Source organism: Pezoporus flaviventris, unplaced genomic scaffold, assembly GCF_033815535.1.
Source record: "Pezoporus flaviventris isolate CSIRO_AGI_PZ_B2104156 unplaced genomic scaffold, CSIRO_AGI_Pfla_v1 ptg000043l, whole genome shotgun sequence".
Lineage (NCBI taxonomy): Eukaryota > Metazoa > Chordata > Aves > Psittaciformes > Psittacidae > Pezoporus > Pezoporus flaviventris.
Window position 1 is genome coordinate 974,431 of NW_026892591.1, and position 27,082 is coordinate 1,001,512.

The following is a 27,082-nucleotide window of genomic DNA, read 5'->3' on the forward strand; positions in this document are numbered from 1 at the left end:
TAGGTGCTGTGCACAGGCAGCAGCAGGACCCAGCTCTGTCTGCCTGAGCCTGTTTGGTTGTCACCTGAGCTACAGCCGAGCACTCGGCTCCGGTACAAACCCCTCCAACCTGGAGCATCTGCAGCTGTGTCCTGAGCAGGGTCCCCGCCTCCAGCCCCCACCGTGCTCCTCCTCATGGGGCTGCGGGCATCGTCTCTCCACGGAACCCACTGGGTTGGAAAAGCCCTTTAAGCCCATCCAGTCCAACCATTCCCAGCCCTGCCAAGGCCACCCCTGCCCCATGGCACTGAGGCCTCGTCTCCACGCTGTGTGAACACTTGCAGGGACGGTGACTGCAGCCCTGCCCTGGGCAGCCTGTTCCAGTGCCCCTCAGCACAGAGCTCGCTCCAGCCACCCCTCCCCAGGGGAGGATTTGGCTTCTCAGACAACCACCAAGATTAAAACAAGTGTTTATTGGAAAGGTCGCTGTACAACAGATAAAACGGCTTCAGGACACCATCGGGAGCCTGTACACAGCACTGAAATACAAAAGCACAGTGACCAGAGGAGGAAACATGACCAATAGTCCACAAATCACAACCAGTCGATGTGCATCTTGGCAGTACCATCCTCCTGAAAGCTCACCCAGTGTCCTACACTAGTCTGGAAGTGGATCCAAGTTACTTACTGGGCTGGCCACGGGCCCATGTAAGGCTTCACAGCATTTGTCTTACATTCAGGTCAGAAATGTCATCAACCTCTTAAACAGGGGGTGGGATTCTCTCCTGCTCCCCCAACTGTTCCCATAACAGAAAATGCCCATTTTTAGGTACAGTGAAGGTGGCGGGTGGCAGCTCTGCCAGGAGCTGAAAGGCACAAGGTTGAGAAGGGGCTGTTCCTGAGGGCAGCAGGGTATGAGCTGCTGCTTGCTGGCTGGAAACGATTGAACGTGGCAGAATTCGCAGGGTTCATGTATGGATTGACTTTGTGCATTGATGGAGTCACGGATGCTGAACCCCGGGGGGCTCAGTTTGGGTTTCTGCCCCTAAAGCGGCGCTGCAGCAGTGTTCCTGGCTGGCAAAGCAACCCTGAAGCTGGAGCTGCATCCACATCCACCCATCCGTCCTCGCAAGCGACCAGACCAGGTTCTGTCACAGCCAGTAAAGCTGCTGTGCACCCACCAGCATGGCAGGAACATGCCCCTGCACTGAGGTAAAGCAGAGGAGGCTTGTGAGGATTAAACTGCACTTTAAAAGTCAGCTGAGGACACTAATTCCCTAAAGCACAAGCTTTGTGTTCCTGCCTTTAATCCCTCACTGCTGCTTCCACTAGAGCTGCCATCTGTCTTCCAAACCACCCTGGGTTCTGCTTCCACCTCATCATGCCCTCAGCTTATTGTGCAGGCCAGCTGCCCCTCGGCTTCTTTTGGCAATTTCTGGAGCGAGCACCTGGAATGATTGAAAGGAAAGGGAGTATCTGGGGAGGGAAAGGAAAAACCTTGGCTTGGAGATTGAACCTAAAGCATCAGTGACATCTGCCACTCTCCCGGTGCCCAGCAGCATGAGATGAGGACAGGCCAGGTCACTGGGGCTCACAATACAGGCTCATTTCAGCATCAATTCCCAGCCAGAGGAAGAGACTCAGAGCTTCCCTTCCAGCCCAGCTCACAGCACAGGCTGCCCCTCGCTCACCCTGTGCTGTTGGCTGTGGCAGCGCTCCTGCTACCCAGGTGAACCCCCAAAGTTCATCTTGTGCTGCATCTGCCAGAGTCCCTTCTGTCATCAAGGGCCTGACAACGGTACCTGGGACCCTCCCAGGGGTTCCTGGAGGTTTTCCTGATCTAGTTCCAGGCAGCTGCTGCCAGCTGCATCCTCTGCTGCTGTGGGCGTCAGGAATCTGGGTCTCCTGCAGCCCCGGGGTGCGGGTCCTTCCACCCCTCGTCCCTGGGCAGTTTTCCTTTGTGCAGCCAGAGCCTCGAGGAGGGATGTTCCTTGGCACCCCCTCACTGCAGAAGCCCCAGAGATGGCAGCGCCTGTTCCCTGGCAGCTCACCATGACTGTGGCACAGTGTCCTGGTCTTCCAGTGTCCCAGTCTTTCTCTTCGGATGCTTACAAAGGGGAGGAACGCTGCAGGAACTCAGGGGATGAAGGGTTACTGCCCAGCTCCCACATGCTCCCCAGGATTAACTTCTGCAGGGCCTGAAGCCACAACCTCCAGCCAAAGTGGAGCAGTTCCCATCTTTCCAAACCTCCACCTGGCTTCCTTCCTGGCCCTCTCCATGGGTCTCACTCTGCTTTCTGCTCCCTGTGCTTTCAGCTTTGCTTTCACATGCATTTGTGGAGTGCTCTGAGTGGGCTGCAGCGTGGGCTCCTCCAGCCTCTAGGAACGGAAACAACCTGCCCAGAGGAGGGAGAAAGAAGGAAACCACTCCAGAGGCCGGTGCTAGTGGCTGCCTTGTCACAGGGGATGTCACCCCCTGTCACCTGCAGCTGAGCTCTCCTGTTGTTAGTGGAAGGCTTCCAGCTCCTCCGCACCATCAGGCTTGGTGAGCATGGAATGGCTTTGAAATGAGCAGGAGTGGATGGGACAGGGTTAACCCTGCAAGCACAGAAATGCCATCAAGTGGAGCATCCTCTGCCAGGAGGGGCTGAACAACCCCTGCAGATTGCAGGAAGATCCCGAGCCAGAAAAGCTGAGTAGCTCCCTGCAGGAGGGGAGGAAGAGGAGGGCTGGAGCTGGCTCAGGGCCTGCCCCAGCAGCAGAGAACAGCGGGTGCTGCAGCTCTGTTCAGTCCCTGCCTCCTCTGCTCTCATGCCACCAGTGCAGCAGTTAAGCCTGGCTGCCTCCAGAGCTGGGGCAAGGGGGAATGTGCAAAGAATTCCGTGTTAAAAAAATCATACAAAATGATGTGGCTAATAAATTAAAAAGTCCTTGGTCACTGCTGCTGCTGTCCCCGGGGAGGGGAGCCTGGGGCCAGGCACCGGGGCAGCTCCAGAGAGGGGATTACTGCCTGCGTGTTCCCAGCTGGAAGCGGGCTTCCTCCGAGATCCCATACTGCTCCAGGGGGTCCTGCAGCCAGAGCAGAGGGAAGGCACCAGTGAGACACAGAGAAGGGGGGAGGCCAGGACTGTCCCTCAGCCATTCTGCAGGGCTGTATGTTCCCCAGCCCAGCCCTGGCTGCTGTTTCTGGTGCAGAAAGCCAGGCAGCCATCGAGGAGGACACAGGGAACAACCACGCATGGTTCAAGGCCACGCTGGTGCAGGAGCACACAGGTGAGCTGCAGCCACCTCCATCACCTCGAGCAGGGATGCTCCGAGGAGCCTGGCAGGGGTGTGAGAGCATCTGGACCCACGTGTGCTGGGACTCCCACCACTTCTTTGGAAGAGTTCACAGGCAGCCCTGGCCAGATCTGGTCAGCTACAAACCCTGGGCCACTCCACCACTGGAAGAGGGACAGTGCTGGGCACAACGCAGGCTGCCGAGGGGAGGAAGACTCAGGTCTGGCTGTTGGGAGCACAGCTTCAGGCTCTGGCTTACTACAGGATCTCTTTCATACTCATGGCAGCAAAGAGCCCTGTGCAGAACAGCTGCCAGCAACACCAGACACTGCTGGCCCTGCTCCGGTCCAAACCTGTCATCACCACTGACAAGTCAACTTCCAGGGACTCTCTCACCTTCCCTGTCATTTTCTGGATTTCATTCCTGTAGAAGATCAAGCTCCTCCTCATGAACTCGTAGCTGTAAGACAGGAACAGACCATGGGCAGGCTGAGCAGGACAGGATGTGAAGTTTCAGCTGCTATTTAGAGCCAGAGGGCAGCTGGCTGGGGAGGAGACAACCACTTTTCCTCCCTGGGTTCACCACAAGCCCATCCCAGAAAACAAACAGCCCAGAGCACACGAGGCAGCCCTGGCCCTGGTGGCTCAGCCTACCTGGCTCTCTTGAGTGCCTCAATCCACTCCTGACACTGCTCCTCACTGTCACATTCGAAGCAGTATTTCCTCTCGGGCTCCTCAATGAAACCTGCCAGGGACAAGGAAAAGGCTTCAGGGAGGTCCTGGCTCCACTGGGCTCTCACAGCAACAGCCAGGCTGCAGCTCATGTCTCTGTTCAACCAAGATGATCTGTGACCGAGCTGGTAGCACAGGCCTCTGGCCCCTCTCCTTTACCCTGCGTGGCTCCTTGCTGGTCCTGGGCCTCTGCCACCATCTGCCAGCAGCCAAAGACTGCTGCAAAGAGAGGAAAGAGCAACTTCCACTGAGAGCAGCAGCTCGGAACTGAAACAGACCAACATGGCCAGGGCAGACTGCAGCTCCCTGAGCCTCCTTGCAAACAGTCCGCACAGACTGAGTAATCCAAGTGGAAAATGGCCCCAAGGAAGCAATTGTGACCCATGCAGAGGGCAGCCATCTGAGACGTTAAATGTACTCAGAGAAGGCACTGACCTGTCTTTCCTTAAGGCTTTTGGGAATTTGGTACTAAGCACAGCAGAAGGCAAGTCCCTGTGCAAGTCCTGTTCTTCACCAAGACAGAATCAGGACATCTAATTAATGACATTGTCCTCAGAGCTCTGCTCTTCAGTACACAGCCCACAGAGATCCAGGCTGCTGCTGAGAAATAACTGGGTCAGACTGCACCAGACCCCTTAGGGCTGCAGTGCAGGGACAAACCCAACCCCAACTGCACTCGGCTCCTTTCCCAGGACCCCTCATTCACCAGTTCCCAACAAACCTAAGGAAATTTGGAGCTGGTGCTTAGAGAGATCAGCGTGTCCAGCCTGCCTGAGGATGCTTTGCAGACAGCAAGAACACCACCTCTCCCAGTGGGAAGGGGAGACAAGGCTCTGCACAGAGAAGCAGCTGTGCCTGACAACCAGGCCAAAAGATACGGGGATGGCCTTGGAGAAACATCCTGTTATTTCTGCCACATACCTCTCACACAATGATTAGTTGTTGGATGAAAGACCGCTTACAAAGGACGACACACCACGGGCCAGCTGGAGCCATGGCTATCGACACAAGGACGAGCAGCGTGACGGGAGGACTGGTGCTAGATTAGCCCGGCAGATGGTTTAGCTGAGGCTCACTTTTGTTTTGATGAATGCAGTAGCACAGAAGCAGCAACCTGTCAGCACCAAACCCTCCTACAGAGGGACTTCCACAAGCCATGGTCTGTCTGTTTTGTTCCTGCTTCTCTCCCCACAAGCAGCTGTGCAAGTCACGCAGACTGGTTCAGCCAGCAACAAAATACTAATGGGGGATGGCAATGCCACAGTAGTAACTGGCAGCTGAGGAGGAGGAGAAGGGCTGAGGGGCATTGAGGAGGAGGAAAAGGTTGAGGAGCACTGGCCCTACTGTCACCACAGAAAGAGAGGGAAAAGAAGGAACTAAGCAGCAAAACCTTTCCTTTTACATAGCACTATTTGCCATAAGGGAAACACAAAGGAGATGCAGAGATGGAACTCACTGATTGAGAAGACGTTCTCCTCCTCTTTGGTGATCCTGCAGTGCTCCAGCAGCAGAGCTCCAATGGGCTGGAAAAGACCCGGAGAGAAGGATTAAGCCACTCTGCCCACCAGCATAACAGTGTTCTGAACCCAGTTTGCTGAGTGCCATTTGAGTTTCACCACCTTTTAAAGTTTCACTACCTTTAAAGTAATTCACTCCAATTACATGGATGTTCCATGGTTTTTAATGAACCTTCTGGTGTCTGCAGTCATGCTTCACTGTGCTAGTCCTACCTGGAACACTCTGTGTATGCGAATGAGGTATTAAACATCTCTGCTTGCTCACATTCAACCCTGGCATTAGCATTGTTTCTGTGACGTGAGGACCCTGAAGATTTACTTCCTTGCTCAGTGAATCAAGCAAAGATGAAATACTTAACATGACACAGAACAACTCACACTGTACTTGGTACAGGCAGTCCTGGAGTCTTGCAGGGGATTAAGAACAGTCTGTGATGAACTAGAACAGCTCAGGATAAACAGACAAAGGGTAGGTGCTATTTGCTCGCTAGTGCACAGAGTGAGGACACAGGAAGCAAAGGGGGATAAAAGCCACAAAGGCAACCCACAAAAAGCAAATTCTTTTGTCCAAGCTAAACAAACTGCGAGAGGCAAACAGGGCAGCAGGGAAGATACTGAAAACCCTGGTTTATTCTCTATTTCTGGCACACTGGTTTTACATTAGCACCCTCCACCTATCTGCTGAGCTCTTCTGATCCATTCAAGAACATCCTCTCCCCTCCATCAGAGTGCACACATGTGCTTCCAAATCACCACCAGGAAAGGAAGCAGAGCAGTGCTGGTGGCAGTGGAGGAGATGGGCTCTGTCCTCAGAGCCTCATCCTGCAGTGGTGCAGGAGCCAGACCTCAGCCTGCACAGGGACATGTGCTGGAGGCTGCTCAGCATCTCCATCTCCCTGGAGAGCGGCCCCTGCACACCAGTGAAGCAGTGGCTGTGCTTGAGCAGAGAGGAGGAAAAGGCAGAGCTGGAAAGAGGAGCTCAGCCCTTATCAGGGTGAAAGAGTCTGGACAAACTAAGTCTAAAACCACCAACAGAAGCTTCCCAGCTCCTGTCTGTAGCACCAGCATACACACAGCACTTTTCTTCACACGCATCATTATAGCACTTTTATATTCGCTTTCCACCAAAAGACTCTTTAGCAACAGTTATGAAGGGATTCACCAAAAATCACCAGAACTCAGCAGTGGCGAAGCTGGCAACAGAGCCCAAAGGTCACATCCCTCAGTTCTATCTTTTTTCTAGACCCAAGCAGGGCTTCTGCATGCCCAGAAAACCCATGGTGCCACAGTATGGCCACCAGAGCATCCCGGTAACAGCGAGCGTTGTGTGCACACAAAATTCCTGACACAGAAAGAAAAAGCAATGTTAATGCTTTTCCCAGGAGAGCGAAATCTCAGCCTCCCCTCACAGTCTGGCACCACAGTCCTACAGACAAACATCACAGACTCCACCTTTGGCAGCTCTGGGGCCACAGTTATGTTTAACAGCTTCATTCCAAGCTCCCAGGAGAAGCATGTGGGAGTGCTGAGATGGCAGCGCTGCTCCTACCCCTATGAGGTCTCACTGAGTTGATGGAAGAGAAAACGTGGCTGCTCTGCCCTGGCTCTGGCAGCCTCTTGTTGCACCATTGTATAAAGCCCATGCAGTCAATCCACAGAGAAAGAAGAGAGAGGGAGGAGATTTTATAGGATAGATTAAGAGCACTTATAAGGAAGCAGCTCTTCCCTGTGAGGGTGCTGAGGTGCTGGCACAGGGTGCCCAGAGAAGCTGTGGCTGCCCCATCCCTGGCAGTGCTCAAGGGCAGGTTGGACACAGGGGCTTGGAGCAAGCTGCTCCAGTGGAAGGGGTCCCTGCCCACGACGGCAGGGGTTGGGTTTGGATGAGCTTTAAGGTCCCTTCCAACCCAACCCAGGCAGGGATTGTATGGAGCCAAATGAGGCCACAGCAGATTCCCTACCTCCGCTTCGTCCGTCCGGAAGTAGAAGAGAAAGTTTACAACCAGCTTCACGAGGCGTTTCTTTAACACTGCAAAGGAAACCAGTGCTGAGGTGGGCACAAGGGGCGAGCGGAACCCCTTTCCATCCCTGCCATGGCACCGACCCCACCAAACCCATGGGGAAGCCCTGCTCCGGTGCCGCCCTTTGCTCCTAGAGGAGCTCTCACCCACCCCACAGCCGAACCGCAGCTCCAGGGTGCCAGAGTCACGCTGCAGCTGCTCCAGTGGCTCCTTGGGCGGGCAGGCAGAGCGCACAGCATCCCCCCATTGACAGGCACAGGATGCATCCCCCCCCCCCCCCCAGCACTGATGTTACTCAGGGACAAAGCCCACAGGCCTCCAAGGAGAGGCCGACGCAGGGAAAGGAAGGATTCCCAACGCTCCAAAGGAAACTCGCTGCGATACTCCAGGGAACGCCTCTTCCTCTCATCACGGTCCCTCCCCAAGACCCCCAACCTGTACCCGACGGCAGCACCCGTGCTCCCCAGTCCCCCCTCAACGCACCCAGGCCTTGCTCCGTGTCCTCCCCCCTCAGAGCCGCAGCTCTCCCAGTCCCGTTCCCCCCCCCTCTCACCGCTCCCTTTCTTGGGCACCCGCATCAAGATCTCGGCCGCCTTCTCAGCGGGCTGCCGGGCCAGGGACAGCAGCTCCCTCTCGTTGTACCTCATGGCGGCCCCCACGCCCCTCACACCCGCCCCATCGCCCGCCCGGATCCGCTCCCGCCCGCCCCGGAACCGATCGCTACGGAAGCCGGAGCGGGCACCGCGCATGCGCGCGGCGGGAGCGGCGGGAGGCGGTAGGGGCCTGGGGAGCGTGAGGGCAATGGGGGGGTTTGGGTGTCAGTGAGGGGCGTTGAGGGGGGTTCACCCCTTGTTGAGGGGTTGGGGGGGCTTCTGCGTGATCCTTGCTGAGGGTCTGGGGGCTTTGAGGCCTTGCGGAGGTGTGTGGGGCTTTAGGCCTAGGGCTGGGGAGGTTTGGGGGGGGGGGTTGGGGTCTTAGACCTTTGCTGAGGGGTTAAAGGGGGGGGGGGGGGGCTTTGACCCTTGCCAAGGGGTTCGAGATTGTTTGTGGGGGGCTTTGATGCTCACTGGGGAGCGATTGAGAGGGACCTTGACCCCTTGGTGAGGGCTTGAGGGGGGGTTGACAGGGGCTGAGCCTTGCTGGGGGGTGCTCGGGGGGGACACGGGACTTTGAGGCCTGGTGAAGGGCTGGGGGTCTCTGGTGCTCTTGCAAAGGTCTTACCAGGGTTGGGGGAATCGTCCCTGGGGGGAGGAAAGTGGCAGGGGGGGGGTCTAGGACCCCATAGGGGCACTGGGGACAGTGCGCAGAGGCTCTGGCCTTGCTGGGGGGGGGGGGGGGGGGTTGGAGGCATTGGGGCTGCTTAAGGGTGGCTGTGGGGCTGGGGGGGTAAGGGGGGCAGCACTGAACCGATGGAGAAGGCTTTGGCAGGTTCTGGGGCTGTTCACTGCCAAGGGAGAGGGTTGGAGGCTCCTGGTTTGGGTTGCTGGTGGGGCTGCAGAGCCTCGTTGGGCCCAGTTGAGCGTGGGGAGGAGAATGTGTAGAAACAGTGGGTGAGAAGATGCAGCAGTCTCTGGAGGCTTGTTCATAGAGGCCTAGAATGGTTTGGTTTGGAAGGGAGCTGAAATCTGCTCCAGCTCCAACCCCTGCCATGGGCAGGGACCCCTTCCACTGGAGCAGCTTGCTCCAAGCCCCTGTGTCCAACCTGCCCTTGAACACTGCCAGGGATGGGGCAGCCACAGCTTCCTGGGCACCCTGTGCCAGCGCCTCAGCACCTTCACAGGGAAGAGCTTCTGCCTAAGAGCTCAGCTCAGTCTCCACTACGTCAGATTAAAGCCATTCCTCCTTGTCCTGTTACCATTTACCCTTGTCAAAAGCCCTTCTGCAGCTTTCTTGTAGGCCCCCTTTAATATTTAACCAATATTACGTTGTTATTCTGGATCATTTTACTCCCCGCTTACTGAGCCAGTGGTACAAGACCCGCTGTGGTTGACCCTGCGTCAAGTGGCAAGTGTCCAGGGCAGGGTTTATGTGCTCATCTCCCATCCTTGCTGATGGGTGTAAATAGTGGGGGGACCTCCACGTTGGGAAAAGCATTAGTTATCACTCACATTGCTTTTCCTTATCTTTCCAGACTTTCTCCATAAGTAGCTGAAGCACAAAAGTCCCCATCATGGATTTTCAGCATCGTCCTGGGGGCAAAACAGGCAGCGGAGGCGTAGCCTCTGCCTCAGAAAGTAACCGAGACCGCAGGGAAAGGCTCCGGCAGCTGGCTTTGGAAACCATCGACATCAACAAGGTGAGCCTTGGCCTCTGTGTGTGTAGGAAGGAAAAGACTCGGGGCTCCTGTCCTGCAGGAGCGACCTGTCCAGCTGTGGGGAAACATTTAGGGCTTTGCCTGAGTGAAATAGCTTGGAGGGTGTGAGATTTAGTGGAGGGTTGTGGATTGGAATGAAGTATTTCTGTTCCTGGTAATGTGGGAGTTGAATGAGGAGCACTTGTGATGGGGCTGATCACAGAGGTGCCAGCACTTTGTGTTCAAGCTGCTGGTACTATATTATGTTCAGCCTTCTTAGGACTGGTTGGTATTTTGCCGTTTCCTGCCTGTAGTTGGGTTTGCTGTCACCAGTGAACAGCTGTTTCTGTTTTCATAGTCCTAAAGCAGTATTGTGGTGGTAATTTAAATCTATGAACCCAGTTCTTCCAATGCAGAAGAAGGTTGTCAATATTTTGGTTATCCTGTTGTTTTGCCATGTATTTTGCTCGTAACTTTTGAACAATTCTCTTCTTAGGACCCTTATTTTATGAAAAATCACTTGGGCTCTTATGAATGCAAGCTCTGCCTGACGCTGCACAACAATGAGGTGAGCTGAGAGGCTGGCTGGCTGCGTCTTGGCAGCAGGGATTTTAGAATACAGCTTCAGGTGCAAGAACCTGGGACGTGCCTGATGGCTGCGTGCTGAGGAGATGCTGGGGGGTGGTGGCTCTTGTGTGCTAAGCCTGACTGCTCATAACACTTCAGCAGTTGAGAGCAATCTAATTTTTGAGTTAAGATTCCTTCTCTGCTAAGGATTAAAATACCCTTGTCAATGTGTGATGCTGTCTCTCCTCTGTGACAAGTATCTCTCAGTGTAGGATGCGCCTTCATTTAACTTTCTTATTCCTTGTTTTTTATTGCAGGGAAGTTACTTAGCCCATACCCAGGGGAAGAAGCATCAGACCAATCTGTAAGTTGTTCTCCACTGTAGCTTTATTCTCCATTACTAAAGCAATTTAAAACTGAAGTGGTGCACATCTACGGATCTTCACCTCCATTATCCAGTAGCCACTGTGCCTGAATGTTCTTTCACTGTGCTTGTTTCCTAGGGAGCAGCCTGGCATTAGCCAGGGGGGACAGCCTAGATCTGCTCCAAAACATAACAAGCTCCATTTCGAGCTCAAGTTCAAAGCCAGTTTTGGGATTTCTGAAGGAAGGGGGAGAAAGAGTTTTAAAAGCAAATTGTCTGAGTCTGATTAGAAGGATCTGGTTTTGTGAATACAGGCTGGGAGAAGTTTGTAAGCTTTATTTGAAGAAATGCAAAGTTTGCTTTCGTTTAGATGAGTAGCTCGTGTGGTTTTCTTCTTTTATGTTTCAAGAAGTCTTCTCAAATCCAAGGTCAGCTTGGGGGAGGATAAGATAAATGAGATGACAGCCTTTAGGCACGGGGGGCATGGATACAAGTGGCCTGTAGTGGTGCATGTGGAAGAGAAATAGCAGGTTTTCCTGGCATGCTTTCTGTGAAGCACTGAATCTTCCATGGGAAGGGATTCAAGCTGCTCCTAGTGCATCCTTCAGAAGCAAGTGGGGCTAACCTTTTCAATTTGGCACGTGTCAAATCACTCTGCAGGGCACGTCGAGCTGCCAAGGAGGCCAAGGAGGCCCCTGCCCAGCCTGCACCAGAAAAGGTCAAAGTGGAAGTGAAGAAGTTTGTGAAAATTGGAAGACCAGGTTATAAAGGTTTGTTGGGGGAGGGGGGTGTCTGTTGTGGGAGGCACCCAGTGTCTGCCCAAGCTGATGAAGTACACTGCTGGGGATGTGAATTATTCATTAGTGTTCTGAGCAGTTATGGCTATGAATAAGAGATGGGCTTATCTCCTGATGTCTGTTGTTGAAATTGCCATGAACATCTCTTTATTGCTGTCAGTCGAGTGAGAACCACTTTAATAATAGATTGGTATGTCTCAGTCAGCTCTTAGTAGAAATCATGCAGCAGATAATGATGTTTCAGTCTCTCTTCTCATTTTACTGTGCTGTACTATCATTCAGTAATGCTTATAAATCACTCATTGCATGTATAGCTCAAGTGTTTTCTCTGAACTCCTCATTGTGTTGGTTTGGCCTTCAGTGCAAAACTTGGCTTCTTTACCTCCCAGCTTTGCTCTGCAGTGCACAGTGTTTGCCCTTCAACAGCTGAATTTCAGTGGAGATCCTTAGTAGAATCACAGAATCATTAAGGTTGGAAATTGCCATTAACCTAACACTGCCAGGGCCACCACTAAACCAAGTCCCTAAGTGCCACATCTGCATGTCTTTTAAACACCTCCAAGGACAGTGACTGCACTGCTTCCCTGGGCAGCCTGCTCCAGTGCTTGACAGCCCTTTCAGTGGAGAAATTATTCCCAATATCCAGTCTAAACTTTCCCTGGTGCAGCTTGAGGCCATTTCCTTTTGTCCTGTCATTTGTTACTTGGGAGAAAGGACCGACCCCGTCTCACTACAACCTCCTTTCAGGTAATTGTAGAGAGTGAGAAGGTCTGCCCTGAGCCTCCTCTTCTCCAGGCTGAACAAACCCAGTTCCCTCAGCCGTTCCTCATCAGACTTGTGCTCCAGACGCTGCAGCATTGTTGGACCTGCTCCAGCAGCTCAGTGTCTTTTTCGTGTGATGAGGGGCCTGAAACTGAACACAGTAGTGACTTTGGTTAAAAACAACGTGGCGTTTTGTTGGATAAATGGGAGAAAAATGTTGTAGTATCTTGTTGCTGAAAGCTTTGTGTGTTTCCTAGGGCAGAAATAATGTTGCTGTAACCTGCTTTCTTCACTGAGCTTTCTTCTTTTCTTTACAGTGACCAAACAGAGAGACCCAGAAACAGGCCAGCAGAGCCTTCTCTTCCAGGTAAGAGCACTGTCAAATTCTTGGTGTCAGGATTATGAGTAAAAGTGCTGCTGAACAAGCAGTTCTTGGCAAGCTTCATGAAATTAATAATGATTAAAAAAAAAAAAGGCCTTATCTGCCCGATGCTCTGCTGCTGATTTTGTCAGGCAAAACCACGTTGTCACCGTCAGGCTGTTTCCTTTGGTGGCCTCTGTCTGGAACTGATCTCTCAATATGCTTCACGGTTGAGGGATTTGCTTTGTGCAAAGGTGGGGTGGAAAGGGAACGTTCCCCTGTCCTGGACATCTCCTTAATGCTGCAACAACACCCCAACAGATTGATTACCCAGAGATTGCAGAAAGTATCATGCCTCGTCACCGCTTCATGTCAGCCTACGAGCAGAGGATTGAGCCCCCTGATAGACGCTGGCAATACCTTTTGATGGCAGCAGAGCCCTATGAAACCATAGCCTTCAAGGTAAGAGCTGGGATTAATTGATTGTTGGGGAAGTTCCCTTCTTATCTTTTTCAAGGCATTAATTCCCAGTGACCATTATTGTAGACTTCTGTTCTAGCCTGCAGGGGGTTAATGGGATGGAGAGGGGGGTCGAGAAGATATGACTGGAAGTCATTAAACCCTACTGAGAATTGATGGAGGACTCTGGCATGAAAATTAGGCTGTGTGCTGAGCTCTGGGGAGCTGTTGAATTCTCAGCACGGGAAGGAGCTGCCTGGGCTTTGCTCCTCAGCCTTTGTGCAGATGTTGAGAGAGGGGTTTTTGCCAACACACTTGTCCTTGACCGATAGGGATGTAACTTAATTCTTTCCTGCCCCCATCTCTATCTAATAACATCCGAGACTAGCACATCTCACAAAGGCCTGGAATAACTGTGCTTATCTTGCAGGCTCTGGGGCTAAAAAGGCCCATTGAGCTAATCTGGTGGTGCTAATAATAGGTCCTTGTTCTTTTTTGCTGCAGGTGCCAAGCAGAGAAATCGACAAAGCAGAAGGAAAGTTTTGGACTCACTGGAACAGAGAAACCAAACAGGTAACTGGAGCAGTGCAAAAAGGTTGAAGAGGGATGGCAGAGCAGCTTGGAGGGAAAGGTGATGCAGGAAGAGTGTGCATCAGTTACATCCCTGCTGGCTTTGCTGCTTAAATCTTCATTCCTTCTAGGCCAGGTTGGATGGGTCTTGGAGCAACGTGCTCTAGTGGAAGGTGTCCCTGCCACTGGCAGGGGTTGGAACTGGATGAGCTTTAAAGTCCCTTCCAACCCAAACCATTCTCTGATTCTATGAATGCAGCTGTGCAGTGACTCCTCCTGACAGAGGAGTCTTTGTGAGAATTGAACCAGGGAGGCAGATCCTTGGTTGCTGCCAGCAGCAGCAGAAGGGTGCATAAACGTGCAACACCGTGCCCACTGTGTGGCTCCTGGCTGCAGGTCTGTGGTGAGGATATACTGCAGAGTGGGGGATACTGACCCATCACAGGGAGCTTAGGGCTGAGAACATGTTTCAGAGGAGTTAAGTACTAGACAAGGCCAGTACACGTCAGGAATGCTGCCATGGTAGAACAGCGACTGCGGTCTGTGCAGCTACCAAGCCAGGAGAGACGCGAGCTGTGTTCCTGGAGACAGAGGGCAGCTGTCTTGTGTGATGGCACAAAGTTGTCCTGAGGATTAATTGTTCCCTTTTCTGCTTTCCTCCCCTCCCCAGTTCTTCCTTCAATTCCACTTCAAGATGGAGAAGCCCCCAGCTCCTCCAAACCTCCCTCCAGGGCCCCCGACTGTGAAGCGGCCTCCTCCACCTCCGCTGATGAACGGCTTGCCCCCGCGGCCACCTCTGCCTGACTCCATGCCACCACCTCCTCCAGGAGGCATGACTCTGCCTCCTATGCCTCCCTCTGGACCGGTGCCACCGCCTCCAGTGCCACCGCAGTTGCCACCAGCCCCCGGTGTACCCCCTCCTGCTCCTCTGCCACCCATGATGAGGCCACCGCTCCCCACAGAGGGGCCGGGCACTATCCCCCCTCCGCCTCCCTCCAACTGAAGCCCCTCCTGGACTCAGTCCTGCTGGACTCCTCCAGCCCCTCTCTTTTTTATATGCAGATCATGACTGATGGAGAGACCTATTTTGGGTTTGTACACCTGCACATTTGACTAAATCCTGTAGGTTCATTAAAAGCTTTTCAATTTTCCTTCCTGTTTTCCCGTGTTTTGGTTAAAATACTGCCATGTGTTCGCTTCCCTTAGCCCTTAGGTCAAACATTCCCAGTCTGGTTTCGTGTTGGAAATTCTCCAAAGAAGAGACAAAGGATTGGAAATCTCAAGGCACTTTGCCTCCTAACTGTAAAGCTACATCAGCCTCAGCACAGCTGTGGCTGGATGTGTATCCCAGAAATTCCCAGCCAGTGAATCAGTTGAAGTCCTTTATGGAGCTGCTCGTTCAGTGATGGGGAGACTTGTCACAGGCAGATGGGCAGGATTCCGTTACTGGGTCACCACTGATCCCAGTGGTGATTACCACTGCCTTTCTGCTCCCGGTGCCAGAGCACTCAGGTGTTGCCAGCTAAAAGCTGGAAGCCTCTCCACCGTTTGGATTGCTTCTCGGGAGTCCTTGAAAAGCACCAGACAAGATCTCAAGTGAAGCCAGATTCCTCCCTTCCGGAAGGCAGCTGCAGCTCGCTGGAGTTACCACACCAAACACGGCTTCCCAAAGTGTCAGTGCTCTGGTTCGTGGTGGTGCTGGGGATCTCTGGGAATGTTTAGTGGAAGAACTACAGTGATTTTAAATCTTAGTTTATGATTGTAATTCATTAAACGTCTGTACCGCTATGAAGCACTTGCTGCCACGTGTGGTTTTTACTGTACATATAAGATCTCCCACTGGCAGACTAGTTTTGACAAGTTTTTGCTCTCTGGTTTTATTTATTCCTGATGTTTCCTTCAACCAACCATTTGGTTGCCATTTGAAAGTAGAATTTCTGAGGTTTTGCCTCTCTGTCTCTTCCAGGATCCATTTCATTGAAGTGGGGGGGCACTGAAGTGGGACCCGAGTGCTCGGTGGGGAGCAGCAGCACTGGGGACTGGGCTGCTTGGCCTGTCTGTGCCCTTGGCCAGTGCCTGGCTCGGGTCGCAGGCCTAGGGGAGGCTGAGCTTGCCAAAGCCCTACCACCACGTGCCCCTTTGGTGGGAAATCAAAGCTGTCACCTCTTCTGCTGGCCTGACACAGGTCCTGCTCAGTCCCACCCGCTGTGTCCAGCCCCTGCTGGCTTCACCACCGTGCTGGGTGCTCTTCGGCTGGAGCTGAGCTGGCCTGGTGTTTGAATGGGCTTGTGCAGGTCCCCCCTTTGCCAGGCACGTGTCCCCTGTCACAGCTCCTGCAGAGGAGAGGGCTGCCTTCTCCAGACTTGTGGTGGGTGCCTTTGGCCCTCTCCAGTTCAGCTGCGTGGTCTGTTTGTGATGTGCTGAGCTCTGAACTACAAGGCCTTGGGAGCCCAGGGAAGGCTCTGAACGTGTGTTGGGACTGCCTGGCAGGTACATTTCCCACTGCTCTCAGCTGCCAAAAGAGATACCTTGGGGGGGCCATGTTTCACTGGGGTGGGTTAGGTGGGTGGTGTGGGTAACCTCAACTGTTTAGGTGAACATTGGCATCTCAGAGAGGGAAAAGTCCTTATAAGAGGTGTGTTGTGAGACTTCCTAAGTCAACTCCAAAGTGTTCAAAGCCATCAGGGTGCTGCTGCACCCTGTGAGATTCTCCTTCAGAGGCTGAAGCAGCCTGGGCAGCCTCTAACCTGCAGCATGTGAGGTACCAGTGAAGAGAGGAGAACGCTTTCCATGCATGTCCTTAGTTTCTGCCCATTCTCTGTCTCTATCCCCATTCTCTTGGTTAGTTCTTCCCTCCTGGTGTTTCACTGCTGATGGGAATGCTGTGTGCCAGTCCCCAAGAAGATCCAGGTCTAGACATCCATCCTCCTTTAGGAAACATCTGAAGTCAAGGACGTGCATCCCTACAAGTAAGAGAAACAGCTTTCCTCTTTTTTCTGTTTACATTTCCAATATGGATGCAAACCCAAAAATAGAACAGAAAGGTTTCTTTGAAGCATCCCCCCCTCCTCTCCAGCACTTTGAGTTTCTCAAGGGAGCTGCGTTGTGCATTGTCAACTCAAGGCCACCCGCTTTTAAAAGGGAGGTACCATCCTCCCCTCCTGCCCCAGTGTTCTGGATGCGTGTGAGTGGCTCGGACTGCTCTGGAGTAGCCGAAGCAGGACCATGAAGGCTGCTCTGAGGGTGCTTTGGCTGTGCCTGGTGCTGTTGCTTCCCTCTGCAGCACTTCCAAGAAAGGGGAGCACGGGAGAAAGGCTTTCCCCAGTTGACCAAATGGAGCTGAGTCTGCCGGAGGAGCTGGGAGTCGGAGCAGAGGAGAGACGGGGAGAAAATGCAAGTTCCCAGGAAAGAGCGAGACCCAGCTCTCTGGGGAGCCCCAGGCTGGCTGCTGCTGCTCGCCCCTTTTCAAAGCCAGACCCAGGACCAAAATGCCTCCAGGAGGTGGCTGAGGATGGGGGCACCAGCTCCAGCCTGCACCCTTGGCCACTCGGGGGGCTGGAGGGGCCCGTGTGCAGGGTGACAATGGACGAGGACGGGCTAACCCCGGGGCACCTGGACGTGGTGGGGGTTCTCACCCACTACGAAAGCAGCTTCATCAAGCTCCTGAGACAACGCACCAGCTGGGACCAGAGCTCTCTGGAGACCTTCGGGCTGTGCCTGGGCGGGGAGGCGGGTGCTGCTCTCCATCCCCTGAAGCACATCCATGCACACGTGCTGGAGCCGGGGCAGGACCGCTTCCTCGTGCTGCATCTGGAGGAAGGTTGGTGGAGATCCCTGCACTGGGGCTGAGCACGGGGCTTGGGGAGGCTGATGCCGTTTGCTTGTCCCGAATCGGGGATTTAGGCACCAAATTGTATGTGTGGGGCTGGGTTCCTTTTACAAGCAGTGAATACAGTAATGTCGTCCCTGCTTGTGGTGGGGGGTGTGGTGGAACTAAATGATCTTTAAGGTCCTTTCTAACCCAAACCATCCTGTGATTCTATGTCTTCCTGGGTCCCTTTTTAAGAAGCTTTAGTAGTGATGAGGGCTGTGTCCCTGCCTGTCACTAATGCCCAGGGGCCATACTCTTGGTGGCTTCTATGCTTTCAGGATCACAGGCGTTTCTCATTCAGGTTAGGACCCCACCGCAACTCTGATTGAGGAAAGAGAGGAGAGGGTCCGAGAGACAGCGCTGGCTGCTCCTGCTGCGCTGTGTCCCCAGCTGATCTCACACCGGGTGTTGCTGAAGGGCCCTGGGCTGGCTCGTGTAGCTCCAGCCTTACACCAAACCCAGGCAGCTGGGGAGTGGCTCCCAGTGGCCACAGTGTCCCCAGGCAAGGAGAGATGCCTCAGGAGAAGAGATTTCCATGGGGATCTGCCCATGAAAATCTGCCAGAGCCGCTCTGGGGGCGAGGGAGGCAGCCCCTGCTGACACCTCCCGAAACTGGGAATGGGGATTTCACATGACCATAGGGTCACACACAGCAGGCTTTGCTGCGTCCCTCCAGCCCATCAGCTCCTGCCTCTGATGCTGCGGCCACCACTCGGGCCGGTGCTTGCTCCCGAAGCCCCTTCCCCACCGGTCCCGGCGGAGCCGCGCCGGGCTCTCACCGCTGGCTCTCCCTTGCAGTGCAGTGGGAAGCCCCGGCGCAGCTCTGGTTCAAGCTGGTTTTCCAGCCGGAGGTGGCCCGGTCGCTGGGAGCCCTGCGCTTCGCGGTCCTGCTCTTCTACCTGGGCCCGCGGCAGCGGCCGGGGCACCGCGAGCAGCTGCTGGCCACGGGCACCGGGCTGGCGAGGGAGCAGGTGGGTGCCGGGGGCTCCGGCTGGGAGAAGGGAAGGGAAGGAGAAGGGAAGGGAAGGGAAAGGAAGGGAAGGGAAGGGAAGGGAAGGGAAGGGAAGGGAAGGGAAGGGAAGGGAAGGGAAGGGAAGGGAAGGGAAGGGAAGGGAAGGGAAGGGAAGGGAAGGGAAAGGAAAGGAAAGGAAGGGAAGGGGGACTCGGCTCTGCCGGGCCAGCACCGGCACCATCCCCTTCCCCTCCCTTTGCCGTCCCCTTCACCTTCTCCATCCCCTCCTCCTGCCTCCCTTTGCCACCCTACTCCACTCCCTTTGCCATTCTCTCCCCGTCCCCTTTCCCCCCCTCCCAGTCTGTTTGCCCCTCCCTACCACTTTCCCCAGTTCATTGCCGTACCCTCACTGTCCCTTTTCCATCCTTCCCCCCTCTTCTCCCATCCCCTTCCAGCCCCTTTTCCATCCCCTCCCACGCCCTTTTCCACCCCTTCCCGTTTTGCCGCCCCCCCCCGCCCCAGCATCGCTCCCTGCCTCCCGCCGGGGCCGAGCCGTGCCTGCAGATGGAGCTGTTCCCCCGGCGTGTCCCGGGTCCCGTCCTCGCCCCCCGGCACCGCAGCTCCATCGCGGGGGTCCCGAACTACCCGGGGGCACCAGCGGGGGGGGGGGGGGGGGGAGGAGAAGGAGGAGTCCCTCGGGTCCCCCCGCGATGTCTCACCCCTTGCGCCTCCCGCCGCCGCGCAGAGCCTCTGCCTCGGCGGGGACACCCGGTACCTGGCCCTGGGAGCCGCCGTGGCAGCGGTCACCCGCACCAGCGAGCAGCTCCGCTTCAAGGCATCCCTGGCCCTCAGGCAGAGCGGAGCGGGAGGTAGGGACACGGCACCCCCATGGTGTGTGTGTGTGGGGGGGTACAGCGGAGTCTGTGCCCTCTGTGTCCTGGGATGTGCCCAAGCCCGTCTAACGATGGGCTGTGGGGACGTATGGGGGACCCCAGGCCGTGCTCCTCACCGCTCTTCTCCCCACCAGGTGCCCCCCTGCCCCCTGCAGAGGCCCAGCAGCTCCTTTTCGGCTCCGATGACAAGTGCTTCACCAGGATGACCCCCGTGCTGCTCCTGCTGGCCAAGTCACGGCAGGAGGTGGAGGACGAAGCGGCTTTGGCCCCTTCTTCCTACCTGTCTGCAGATGGGGTGGTGGATGTGGCTCCATACCCACAGCTCAGGTCTGTGACCCTCACTGCAACCGGGGTTGGGGGGGGGGGGAGAGGAGCAGCCCCAGCCCCTCTACCATGGGGCAGGGCCCGGTGGGACCCTGTGACCCTCTCTGTGTTCTCCTCACAGCCCACCCCAGGCCGGGACCGAGGAGCTGCTGTCCCCCACTGCACCGAGCCAAGCCAACGCTTCTTCATCCTCAGTGCCCGGCAGCAGCAGCCAGTTCCTGGGAATCCTGACCCGGTTCATCCAGCAGGTCCTGAGCCCCTCCAGCGAGCCGCCCGCCCAGCCCAGCTCCCACCACTGGCTGGACTTCCAAGTGATGGAGACCCTCCCGCACCAGCTGCTCAACCTGTCCGAGGAGGCAGCGCTGGAGCGCCTGGTGCAGTCAGAGGAGCCCTCGGTGCTGCTTTTCCCCCAGGACAGTGGGGCCGTGCTGGAGCAGCACTTGGGGGACTGGCAGCCGGAGGGGACCGTGCTGCAGCTGCTGCTGGGCAAGCTGGAAGCGCTGATCCAGGAGCTGAAGGAGATCCCTGCTTTCCAAGCCAACATGGGCCTTTTCCAGCATCTCCTGAGCTTCTGCTACTACCCACCGGGGCCTGGTGAGGGTGCGGGCAGGGGGCAGCCGCCCGGCTCGGGGAAGCTGCATGCGCTGCTGCTGCTGAAGGCGCTGCAGACGGTGCGGGTGCGCTGGCAGGAGCGGCGGCGGGTGCAGCGGCAGAACCGCAGCGCTCGGCACCAGGCCCACTGCCGCCTGCAGGAGCTGACCATCGACCTGCGCGACCGCAAGTTCATCGTCATGCCCACCGTCTACGCGGCCAACAACTGCGAGGGGCCCTGCAGGCTGCCCCTCTCCACCCGCGTCCCCAGCTACTACTCGCACACCGTGCTGCTGCTGGGCATGCAGGAGCGGGGCTCGCCCCTCCAGCGCGCTCCCTGCTGCGTGCCCGTCCGCTACTCGGACCAGCTCATCATCAGCCTCTCCGCCGAGGGGCTGGAGGTCCGCAAGTTCCCCAACATGGTGGCAGAGGAGTGTGGCTGTCGATAAGAGGCACCCGCCCGCCCTCAGCCTGTTCCCCGCTCCCCGTTTGCCTGCGCAGCTCGGGAGCTGCTTCTCGCCGAGATGGGAGCTCCCTGCGCGTCCTTTCCCCGTGGTTTATAGCTCTTTAGCGTTGCTCTGGTTGTGGGCTCAGCTGTGGCTGTGCTGCTCCCTGGGGGCTGCTCTGCAGCCTGGCATGCCCTGTGCCTGCTCCTGATGCCAAGGATGCTCCAGCTGCCATGCTGCAGCGTAGCTCTGACTCCATAGCGGGGTTTGGGCTGGATACAGGGCATCGGGGGAGGGCAAAACATGGCAGAGCCAGCCACGATTGTGCTTATTTATCCCTTGCCTTGTGTTCCTGTAGCAGCTGGACAAAGGCAGTTGTTGCTTGCCCAAAGCCCCCCTCACTCTGCAGCATCCTCCGGCCCCATCACTAAGCCCTCGCTGCCCACACAGCTCCACCTGTGAAAGCAGAACAAGAGGCAGAATCCCCTCACAGGGACCAGCTGTGATCCCACCTGGGATCTGACCCCATGTGCCCTGGGGCCATAGGGAGGCGCTGACAGAGACCCGGGGCTCTGCATCTCTCTGCGCTGACCCCGTTCTGGGGTGAGGGAGGGAGCGATCCCGTTACTCCTCCTGCCTGCTCACACCATTAATGGGAGCAGGCACAAGCGGCTGCCAAAGCACCTGCTCCACGTCCCCGCCAGTGTCAGCACCGAGAGCCCGGCTGCTCCCAGATCATCTTCCCAGCTCAGCCTGGACAGGGCTGCCCAAGCTCCAAACCCTTGGTCATCCCCTCCGGTGCTGCAACCGGCCCCATCCTGCAGCCCATGCAGGGACCTGAGTTAGCCCTGAGCCCCTGTCCATCGGGGATGGGGTCACAGAAAACACACAAACGCAACCAGCAACAAGAGCTTTTCTTGTTTGATTTTTTTTCTTTTTTTTTTTTTAAACACCACTCCTTCTTAAAAATGAAAACAGTTTATTTTAACCTGCACTGATTTAGCACATACTTAATCCTGCCGTGGGCTGGGGCTGTGAACGTCTCCTGTAGTTGCTACAGCGCTGCGTGATATTGCACTTGTGTTTCGTTCCTAAAAGCGACTCCGTGAAGGCAAGGCCTGAAGGGATCCCCGGTGATGGGCTCTCCAGCCCTGGTTTCTGCCAGCAAAGCTTTGTGCCACCCTGCAGCGACGGCACCGGGGCCCGGCGAGGTGATCGTTCCTCTGGCACCTCTCTGAGGATGGCTTCCTTCACCCAGAATGTAATTTCTCTCTCGATTTGCTTCGAATAAAACCATTCACTAAGAGCTGCGCAGTCTGGAGACAAACTCTGTTCACTGGGATCCCTGTGCCCACGGTGCTGTCTCGATGCCTCGGGACCACGAGGGAAAACGGGCTGCAAGAGAGATTTTGGGTGGGATGGAGAAGTCGCACCAAGGCCGGGAGGGGAAAGAAGCTCCTTCCCCCGGTCCTTTCAGGTTGCCTTTGTGCATCTAATCCAGGGGGGCCCAAAGTCACCAGGAGGCTGGTGCCAGGCTCCCGGGCTGCTCTGCTGCTGCTGGGTGATCCTGGACCTGCTGCCCGTGCCCAGGGTGTCTGCGGAGAGCAGGCAGGGAGCAGCAGGGTTGCGCTGCCGGGGGCACTGCCGGCGTTGGATCCCATTCAGCATCACCGAGCCCCTTGGCTGCCCCGGCCTCAGTCACGCCTCTTGCCCTCCCTGGGCCGGGCTGGGCCGTCCTCCCAGGGCTTCCTGCCCTTCTGCTGCCTCCAGTCCCGCTTCGGGCTCTCCCGGCTGTCACCGGCTCTGCCGGGACGTCCCTTTCCCCCCTCCCTCCTGGGCTCGTCCCGCTCCCGCCGGCTCTCCCTCCCCTCCCGGCCCCGCTTCTTCTGGGGCTGCTGCTCCGGTTCCCGGTGGGTCCTGGGGGCTCTGCTGGGTCTGTCCCCGTGCGCCCGGTCCTTGGCTCGTGCCTCCCTCCGGCTGCTCCGCCCCGCCTGGGCAGCACGGGCCTCCCGCGCCTTCTCCTCCTTCTTCTTCCCCCGGCTCTTCTTCACCTCTGTCACAGGTGGTGTCACCTCAGGGACGTCCGTGGGTTCTTCTGTGGGCTCTTCATCCTCATCCTTATGCTCATCCTCATCCTTATCCTCATCCTCATCCTTATCCTCATCCTCATCCTTATGCTCATCCTCTTCTTTATGCTCATCCTCTTCCTTATGCTCATCTTCTTCCTTATGCTCATCTTCTTCCTTATGCTCATCCTCCTCCTCATCCTCCTCCCCTGGTACTGAGCGGCCAAACCACTTCTTGAAGATCCAGGGCTCTGCCTGGGGTGGAACAGAGGGGACCAGGCACTGGTGAAGCAACCCAAGGGACAGGGACCCCTCTCCCATGGTTCCCCATGGGGATGAGATGCTCCCTCCCCTCCCTGGGAGGTGTCTAAAGATGCTCACCCCCTCCCCAACCCAGACCCATACCAGGTTGCTGTCGGCATCACTGTCATCATCACCGTCATCGTCACCATCATCCTCCTCCAACATGCTGCTCTCTGGCTGGACAGGTTGGGCAGTCACTACTTCCGGGACCTCTTCTTCCTTGGTGGTGACCACCTCTGTGAGGGGAGGGGGGGCAGACCACCATCAGCAGGGGATGGGGCTGTTTGGGTGTCATGTCCCAGACATGGGGTCCCAGGGCCACCCCACCCTGGGACACGGCCCCATCTCAGGCTGGATCCAGGGGATCAGGGCAGCACAGAGCATCCGAACCCACCGTGCAGGGGAGGAGGCGGTGGCGGGTCCTGCCTGCCGCGGCTGACTCCCTCCTTGGAGCATGGAGCTGGAAGAGAGGAGGGGAGAGGAGGCAGGAGGTGGCAGCAGGGTCCGACCACCCCGGCCCCCTCCATCCGGCCCCCGGCTCACCTTGAAGCACCTGGAAGGTGACGCTGAGCAGGGCAACGACAGAGGCCACGAGGATGCACTTGTTGAGGGTGAGCCCTTCCCAGAGGAGCGGCTCCTCCGCGGGGTCCAGGCTGGGGGGCTCCACCTTCCTCTGCACGGGGAGGCTCTTGGGGACTGGGGACCGCAAGGAAAAGCAGAGTTATGGGGAGAGCTGGGAAGCAGCAAAGGGCTCTGAGCTGTGCGGTGGGAAGGGCTCTTAACACGCTCCTGCACAGCCCAAGCAAGGCAGGCGCAGGGGCAGGAGCTGCAGAGACCAGCACAGAAAGGTGTTTGCAGTGTGGAGATGGGGAAAAAAAGGGACATGGGGGCTGAATCCCCAGTGTTTGGGCCCTGGCAGTGTCACAGCATCGTGGGGCTCAAGTGGGAATTCCTCTGCCCATGCTCCTGGCTCTGCTGCTCTCCCCCCCACACCCCCCAGCAGCAGATTTGGCCAGGGCAGAGAGGAGGAGGAGTTGGTACCATTGTGGCCATGGGGCCAGGCTGACCATTTGGGGGGCAGAGAAGGGCTTTCCTGCACACCTACCTGGAGGGCTGGCAGCGCTGCCTTTGGCTCCCACCTTCTCCGCCCTCTTCTTGTCCACGCCGAGCGGTGCTGGCTCGGGCATGCTCAGCTCAGGCTCGTCCAGATCCTGCTCAGAGACACCAAGCCGGCTCCTTGCCTCCTCTAGCCCCTGTGGGGAGGGGTGTGAATGTGGCTGGGGGGGTGCAGAGCATCACAGGGCCCCATGGGGAAAGCAAGCAGCATGGCAGGGTGGGATGGGGACATGGTGCAGGTCTGTGCCGGGAGAACAGGGAGCGCACGATGCGCTGGGATCTGTGCTTGGGGCTGCTTGGACACAGGGGCTTTGGTGGCCAGGCTGGCTGCTGGCTGCTGTCATCGGTGCCATAAGGGAGGGCTGCCACCGGCAGGGATCAGCGCAAGTGACAACCGAAGGATGCAGCCTTCGGTGACACGGGGATGGGCGCTGCAGAGCCCTCCTGGATGGCGCTGTGGGACAGCCCCCCCCAGCCCTGGGACACTGTGCACTTACATGGGCTCTGCTGCTCTCCCCGTCACTGCTCACCAGCGCGTCAGCATCTGTTAAGGACAAGCACAATGTGGCTCAATAGGAGGTGGGTTTGGGGAGGTGGCGACGGCCAGGGGCTGGGGGTGTGTGTGTGCCACCCACCGCCCTGCAGAGCGGGGCCATCCTGGCCATGGTTAGACAGGACACTCGTGGAGGGAGGATTTGGAAGAGAGGCAAAAAGCCCCTTGGCCATCGCGGCAGCAGCCGGCGTGGTTGGGGTGTAAGGGGAGCACTGGGCAGGTCTGCGGCTGCTGAGCCCAGAACGTCACCGTCCTGGATATCCCAAGGGAGCTGCAGCCAAACGGGGTGGTGCCAGCCCCTGCCAAGGGGCACGGGGGGGACAAACATCCCCCAGACACCCTGGAAACACGTGGCTGGAGGCTGGAGACAGCTCAGGCCGTGGCCTAGAGAGCAGGACCGGGTACCATGGAGTACCCAGGCCTCAAAGAAGACCTCAAGTCACCCACGAAGCTCAGGGATGGCTCTTGAGGCTCTTCCTAAATGGGAGAGAAAACCAGAGCATCCCTGGGACTCTGCAGTGGTTCGATGCAATGAAGGGCTGGGAATATGCTGGGCTCCTGGGGCTCTTCTCTGCCCCTGGGTCTGGGCTGAGCTATGGGGTGAGGATGCACCAACAGGGTCCCAGCACCAAGTGGCCTCAGTCCTTGGCATCTCTGAGCACAGCCCTGTCTGCACTGGGATCTGGCTGCCATACCCTTGCAAGTCCCCACCAGGAGGAGGAAGTTTTTGTCCCCCTTTGAGCCAGATTCAGTTTATTTTCTCCCAGTGGAAGAATGAATGTGGAGAAAAGACACCAGTTCCCAAGATGAAATCCAAGACACAGTATTGGAAGCAAAACAAAGGAATAAAAGGAAACTTCTCGGCTGGGGAACAGCAGTCTGAAAGGTCTTTGCTTTCAAGAGGAAATGAAAAACCAAAGCCTTTGGTTTTGCTCTAGTGATAGAGAGCCTGGTCCTTCCTCTGCTGTGGTGGCTTGGAGGGCTCCCAGCCCTGAGGAAAGCACAGACAGAGAACTTCTCCTTAAAGAGCTTTTTCCCCCAAGTCCCTGAGGCGTTTTTGGCGCACACGGCAATGCCCAAAGATGAACACGAGGAAGATGAAGGAGGGCACAAGCCTCTGTGCTCTTCACCCCGGCTACTGCCGACATCCCTGCAGGGCCAGCACCGCGCAGGCGCCCCTTGATGCCCATTGTCGCCCCAAGAGTTGATGGTGCCACAAAAAGCCACCTCTGCCAGGCTGAGCCCCCCATTCAGCACCTCCTGGCCACTGCCTTGCTGTGAGCACAAGGTACCTTTGCTCCTGTCCTTCCTTGGCTGCCTCTGAGCGCTCCCTGCCTGCCCGGGGAGCTCGTCCGTGGCCTCAGGGCATCCCAAGTCTTTCTCCTCACCGGGACCTGCTGCCATGTCACTAAACCAAGAGGGATAAACCAAGTGGGCAGCAGCCCCGGTGCTGGGCAGCAGCATCCCGCAGCACACAGCGTCCCACCACATCCTTGCTGTGGTCCCCAGCCCTCATCGGAGCTCAACTCCCATCGTGGGGTGTTGGGACGGTGCCTCCATCCCTAGGGCATCACCTGGGTGGAGGAGCCCAAACCACCTCCAGCCCCAGGGCACATTGAGAAGCTTTGCTGAGATGGCTGCAGGGCTCTGTGACAGTGAGAGCCACGCTGTGCCCGGGCACACAGACACCCACCCCCTGTGCCAAGCACCCCACAGGCATTAACTCAGCCCCAGAGCTGACCGGCTCCGTGTCTGGGTCTGTCCCTCTCCTGATGGGAGGTGGGGTCCATGCCCTGATAGGAGATGGATGCGTTCCAGGGCTCACGTGGGATCCTCATCCCCAGCCAGCATGCCACTTACAGGAACAGGCTTCCTATCGGACCAGTTCCCAGCACACAGCCACTGCCTACGGCAAGCAGAGCAGGGAATGCCACTGATGCCAGGGACGTTTTGCCCATGGCAGAGCTGGTCACCCAGCCCCAGAGGCCAGCTCCAGCCCTTGGCTCACTCACACTGACATCCCATACAACAGCTCGGCCCACCCATCCCTTCCCTGGCTCTTCCTGTGCTCCCGCTCCCCCGGACGCAGGCTCCACGTGCGAGATCCTCTCTTAAATGCCCAAAATTGCAGGTACCCAAAAAATACTGAGCTCTGCGCTGTCATCCCCGGGACCGATCCTGTACAAGCTCCCGAGGGTGCTGCAAGCGCTGACTCACATCAAAGAAACTTCCAAAAATAGTCCCCTCTCGCTCCCTGCCCTCCCCGTGC

At 56.7% G+C, this 27,082-nt stretch overlaps 4 protein-coding genes across 6 annotated transcripts in view; 2 read left to right on the forward strand and 2 right to left on the reverse strand.

The window, feature by feature from the left end:
* Positions 1 to 14,849, forward strand: part of SF3A2 (splicing factor 3a subunit 2) — a 161,021-nt gene extending 146,172 nt beyond the window's left edge. For all 3 annotated transcript variants that reach the window (XM_061466784.1, XM_061466785.1, XM_061466786.1), the window contains exons 2-9: positions 9,656 to 9,821; positions 10,315 to 10,386; positions 10,703 to 10,749; positions 11,410 to 11,519; positions 12,626 to 12,675; positions 12,991 to 13,131; positions 13,633 to 13,701; positions 14,369 to 14,849. In XM_061466784.1, coding sequence (XP_061322768.1) covers positions 9,696 to 9,821; positions 10,315 to 10,386; positions 10,703 to 10,749; positions 11,410 to 11,519; positions 12,626 to 12,675; positions 12,991 to 13,131; positions 13,633 to 13,701; positions 14,369 to 14,701 — 948 coding nt within the window. In that variant the 5' untranslated portion in view covers positions 9,656 to 9,695 and the 3' untranslated portion in view covers positions 14,702 to 14,849. The remainder of the gene's footprint in view (positions 1 to 9,655; positions 9,822 to 10,314; positions 10,387 to 10,702; positions 10,750 to 11,409; positions 11,520 to 12,625; positions 12,676 to 12,990; positions 13,132 to 13,632; positions 13,702 to 14,368) is intronic.
* On the reverse strand, positions 1,953 to 8,250 carry PLEKHJ1 (pleckstrin homology domain containing J1). The gene is made up of 6 exons (XM_061466767.1): positions 8,079 to 8,250; positions 7,466 to 7,533; positions 5,447 to 5,513; positions 3,913 to 4,003; positions 3,655 to 3,718; positions 1,953 to 3,048 (listed from the first exon to the last, which is right to left on the reverse strand). Exons 1-6 carry the CDS (start codon positions 8,170 to 8,172, stop codon positions 2,983 to 2,985), a joined length of 450 nt encoding a protein of 149 aa, XP_061322751.1. The 5' UTR covers positions 8,173 to 8,250; the 3' UTR covers positions 1,953 to 2,982.
* Positions 14,850 to 16,844: 1,995 nt separating the features above from the next.
* On the forward strand, positions 16,845 to 22,081 carry AMH (anti-Mullerian hormone). The gene is made up of 5 exons (XM_061466778.1): positions 16,845 to 17,518; positions 18,368 to 18,540; positions 19,267 to 19,390; positions 19,549 to 19,741; positions 19,860 to 22,081. The coding sequence occupies exons 1-5, from the start codon at positions 16,924 to 16,926 to the stop codon at positions 20,776 to 20,778; spliced, it is 2,004 nt and encodes a 667-aa protein (XP_061322762.1). The 5' UTR covers positions 16,845 to 16,923; the 3' UTR covers positions 20,779 to 22,081.
* A 359-nt stretch (positions 22,082 to 22,440) lies between these two features.
* On the reverse strand, positions 22,441 to 23,414 carry LOC133276183 (nucleolin-like). The gene is made up of 2 exons (XM_061466768.1): positions 23,247 to 23,414; positions 22,441 to 23,096 (listed from the first exon to the last, which is right to left on the reverse strand). The coding sequence occupies exons 1-2, from the start codon at positions 23,307 to 23,309 to the stop codon at positions 22,470 to 22,472; spliced, it is 690 nt and encodes a 229-aa protein (XP_061322752.1). The 5' UTR covers positions 23,310 to 23,414; the 3' UTR covers positions 22,441 to 22,469.
* Positions 23,415 to 27,082: the final 3,668 nt, after the last annotated feature.

Bases quoted from the DNA above. Each gene is read 5' to 3' on its own strand.
- PLEKHJ1 (XM_061466767.1), bottom strand. From the start codon at position 8,172: ATGAGGTACAACGAGAGGGAGCTGCTGTCCCTGGCCCGGCAGCCCGCT. The intron at 7,534-8,078 runs GTGAGAGGGGGG...TTTCCTTTGCAG, and splicing joins GGTGCCCAAGAAAGGGAGCG to TGTTAAAGAAACGCCTCGTG. The intron at 4,004-5,446 runs GTGAGTTCCATC...TGTCCCTGGCAG, and splicing joins GGAGAACGTCTTCTCAATCA to GTTTCATTGAGGAGCCCGAG.
- AMH (XM_061466778.1), top strand. From the start codon at position 16,924: ATGAAGGCTGCTCTGAGGGTGCTTTGGCTGTGCCTGGTGCTGTTGCTT. The intron at 17,519-18,367 runs GTTGGTGGAGAT...TCTCCCTTGCAG, and splicing joins CGTGCTGCATCTGGAGGAAG to TGCAGTGGGAAGCCCCGGCG. The intron at 19,742-19,859 runs GTCTGTGACCCT...TTCTCCTCACAG, and splicing joins GCTCCATACCCACAGCTCAG to CCCACCCCAGGCCGGGACCG.
- LOC133276183 (XM_061466768.1), bottom strand. From the start codon at position 23,309: ATGTTGGAGGAGGATGATGGTGACGATGACGGTGATGATGACAGTGAT. The intron at 23,097-23,246 runs GTATGGGTCTGG...GTTCCACCCCAG, and splicing joins GTGATGCCGACAGCAACCTG to GCAGAGCCCTGGATCTTCAA.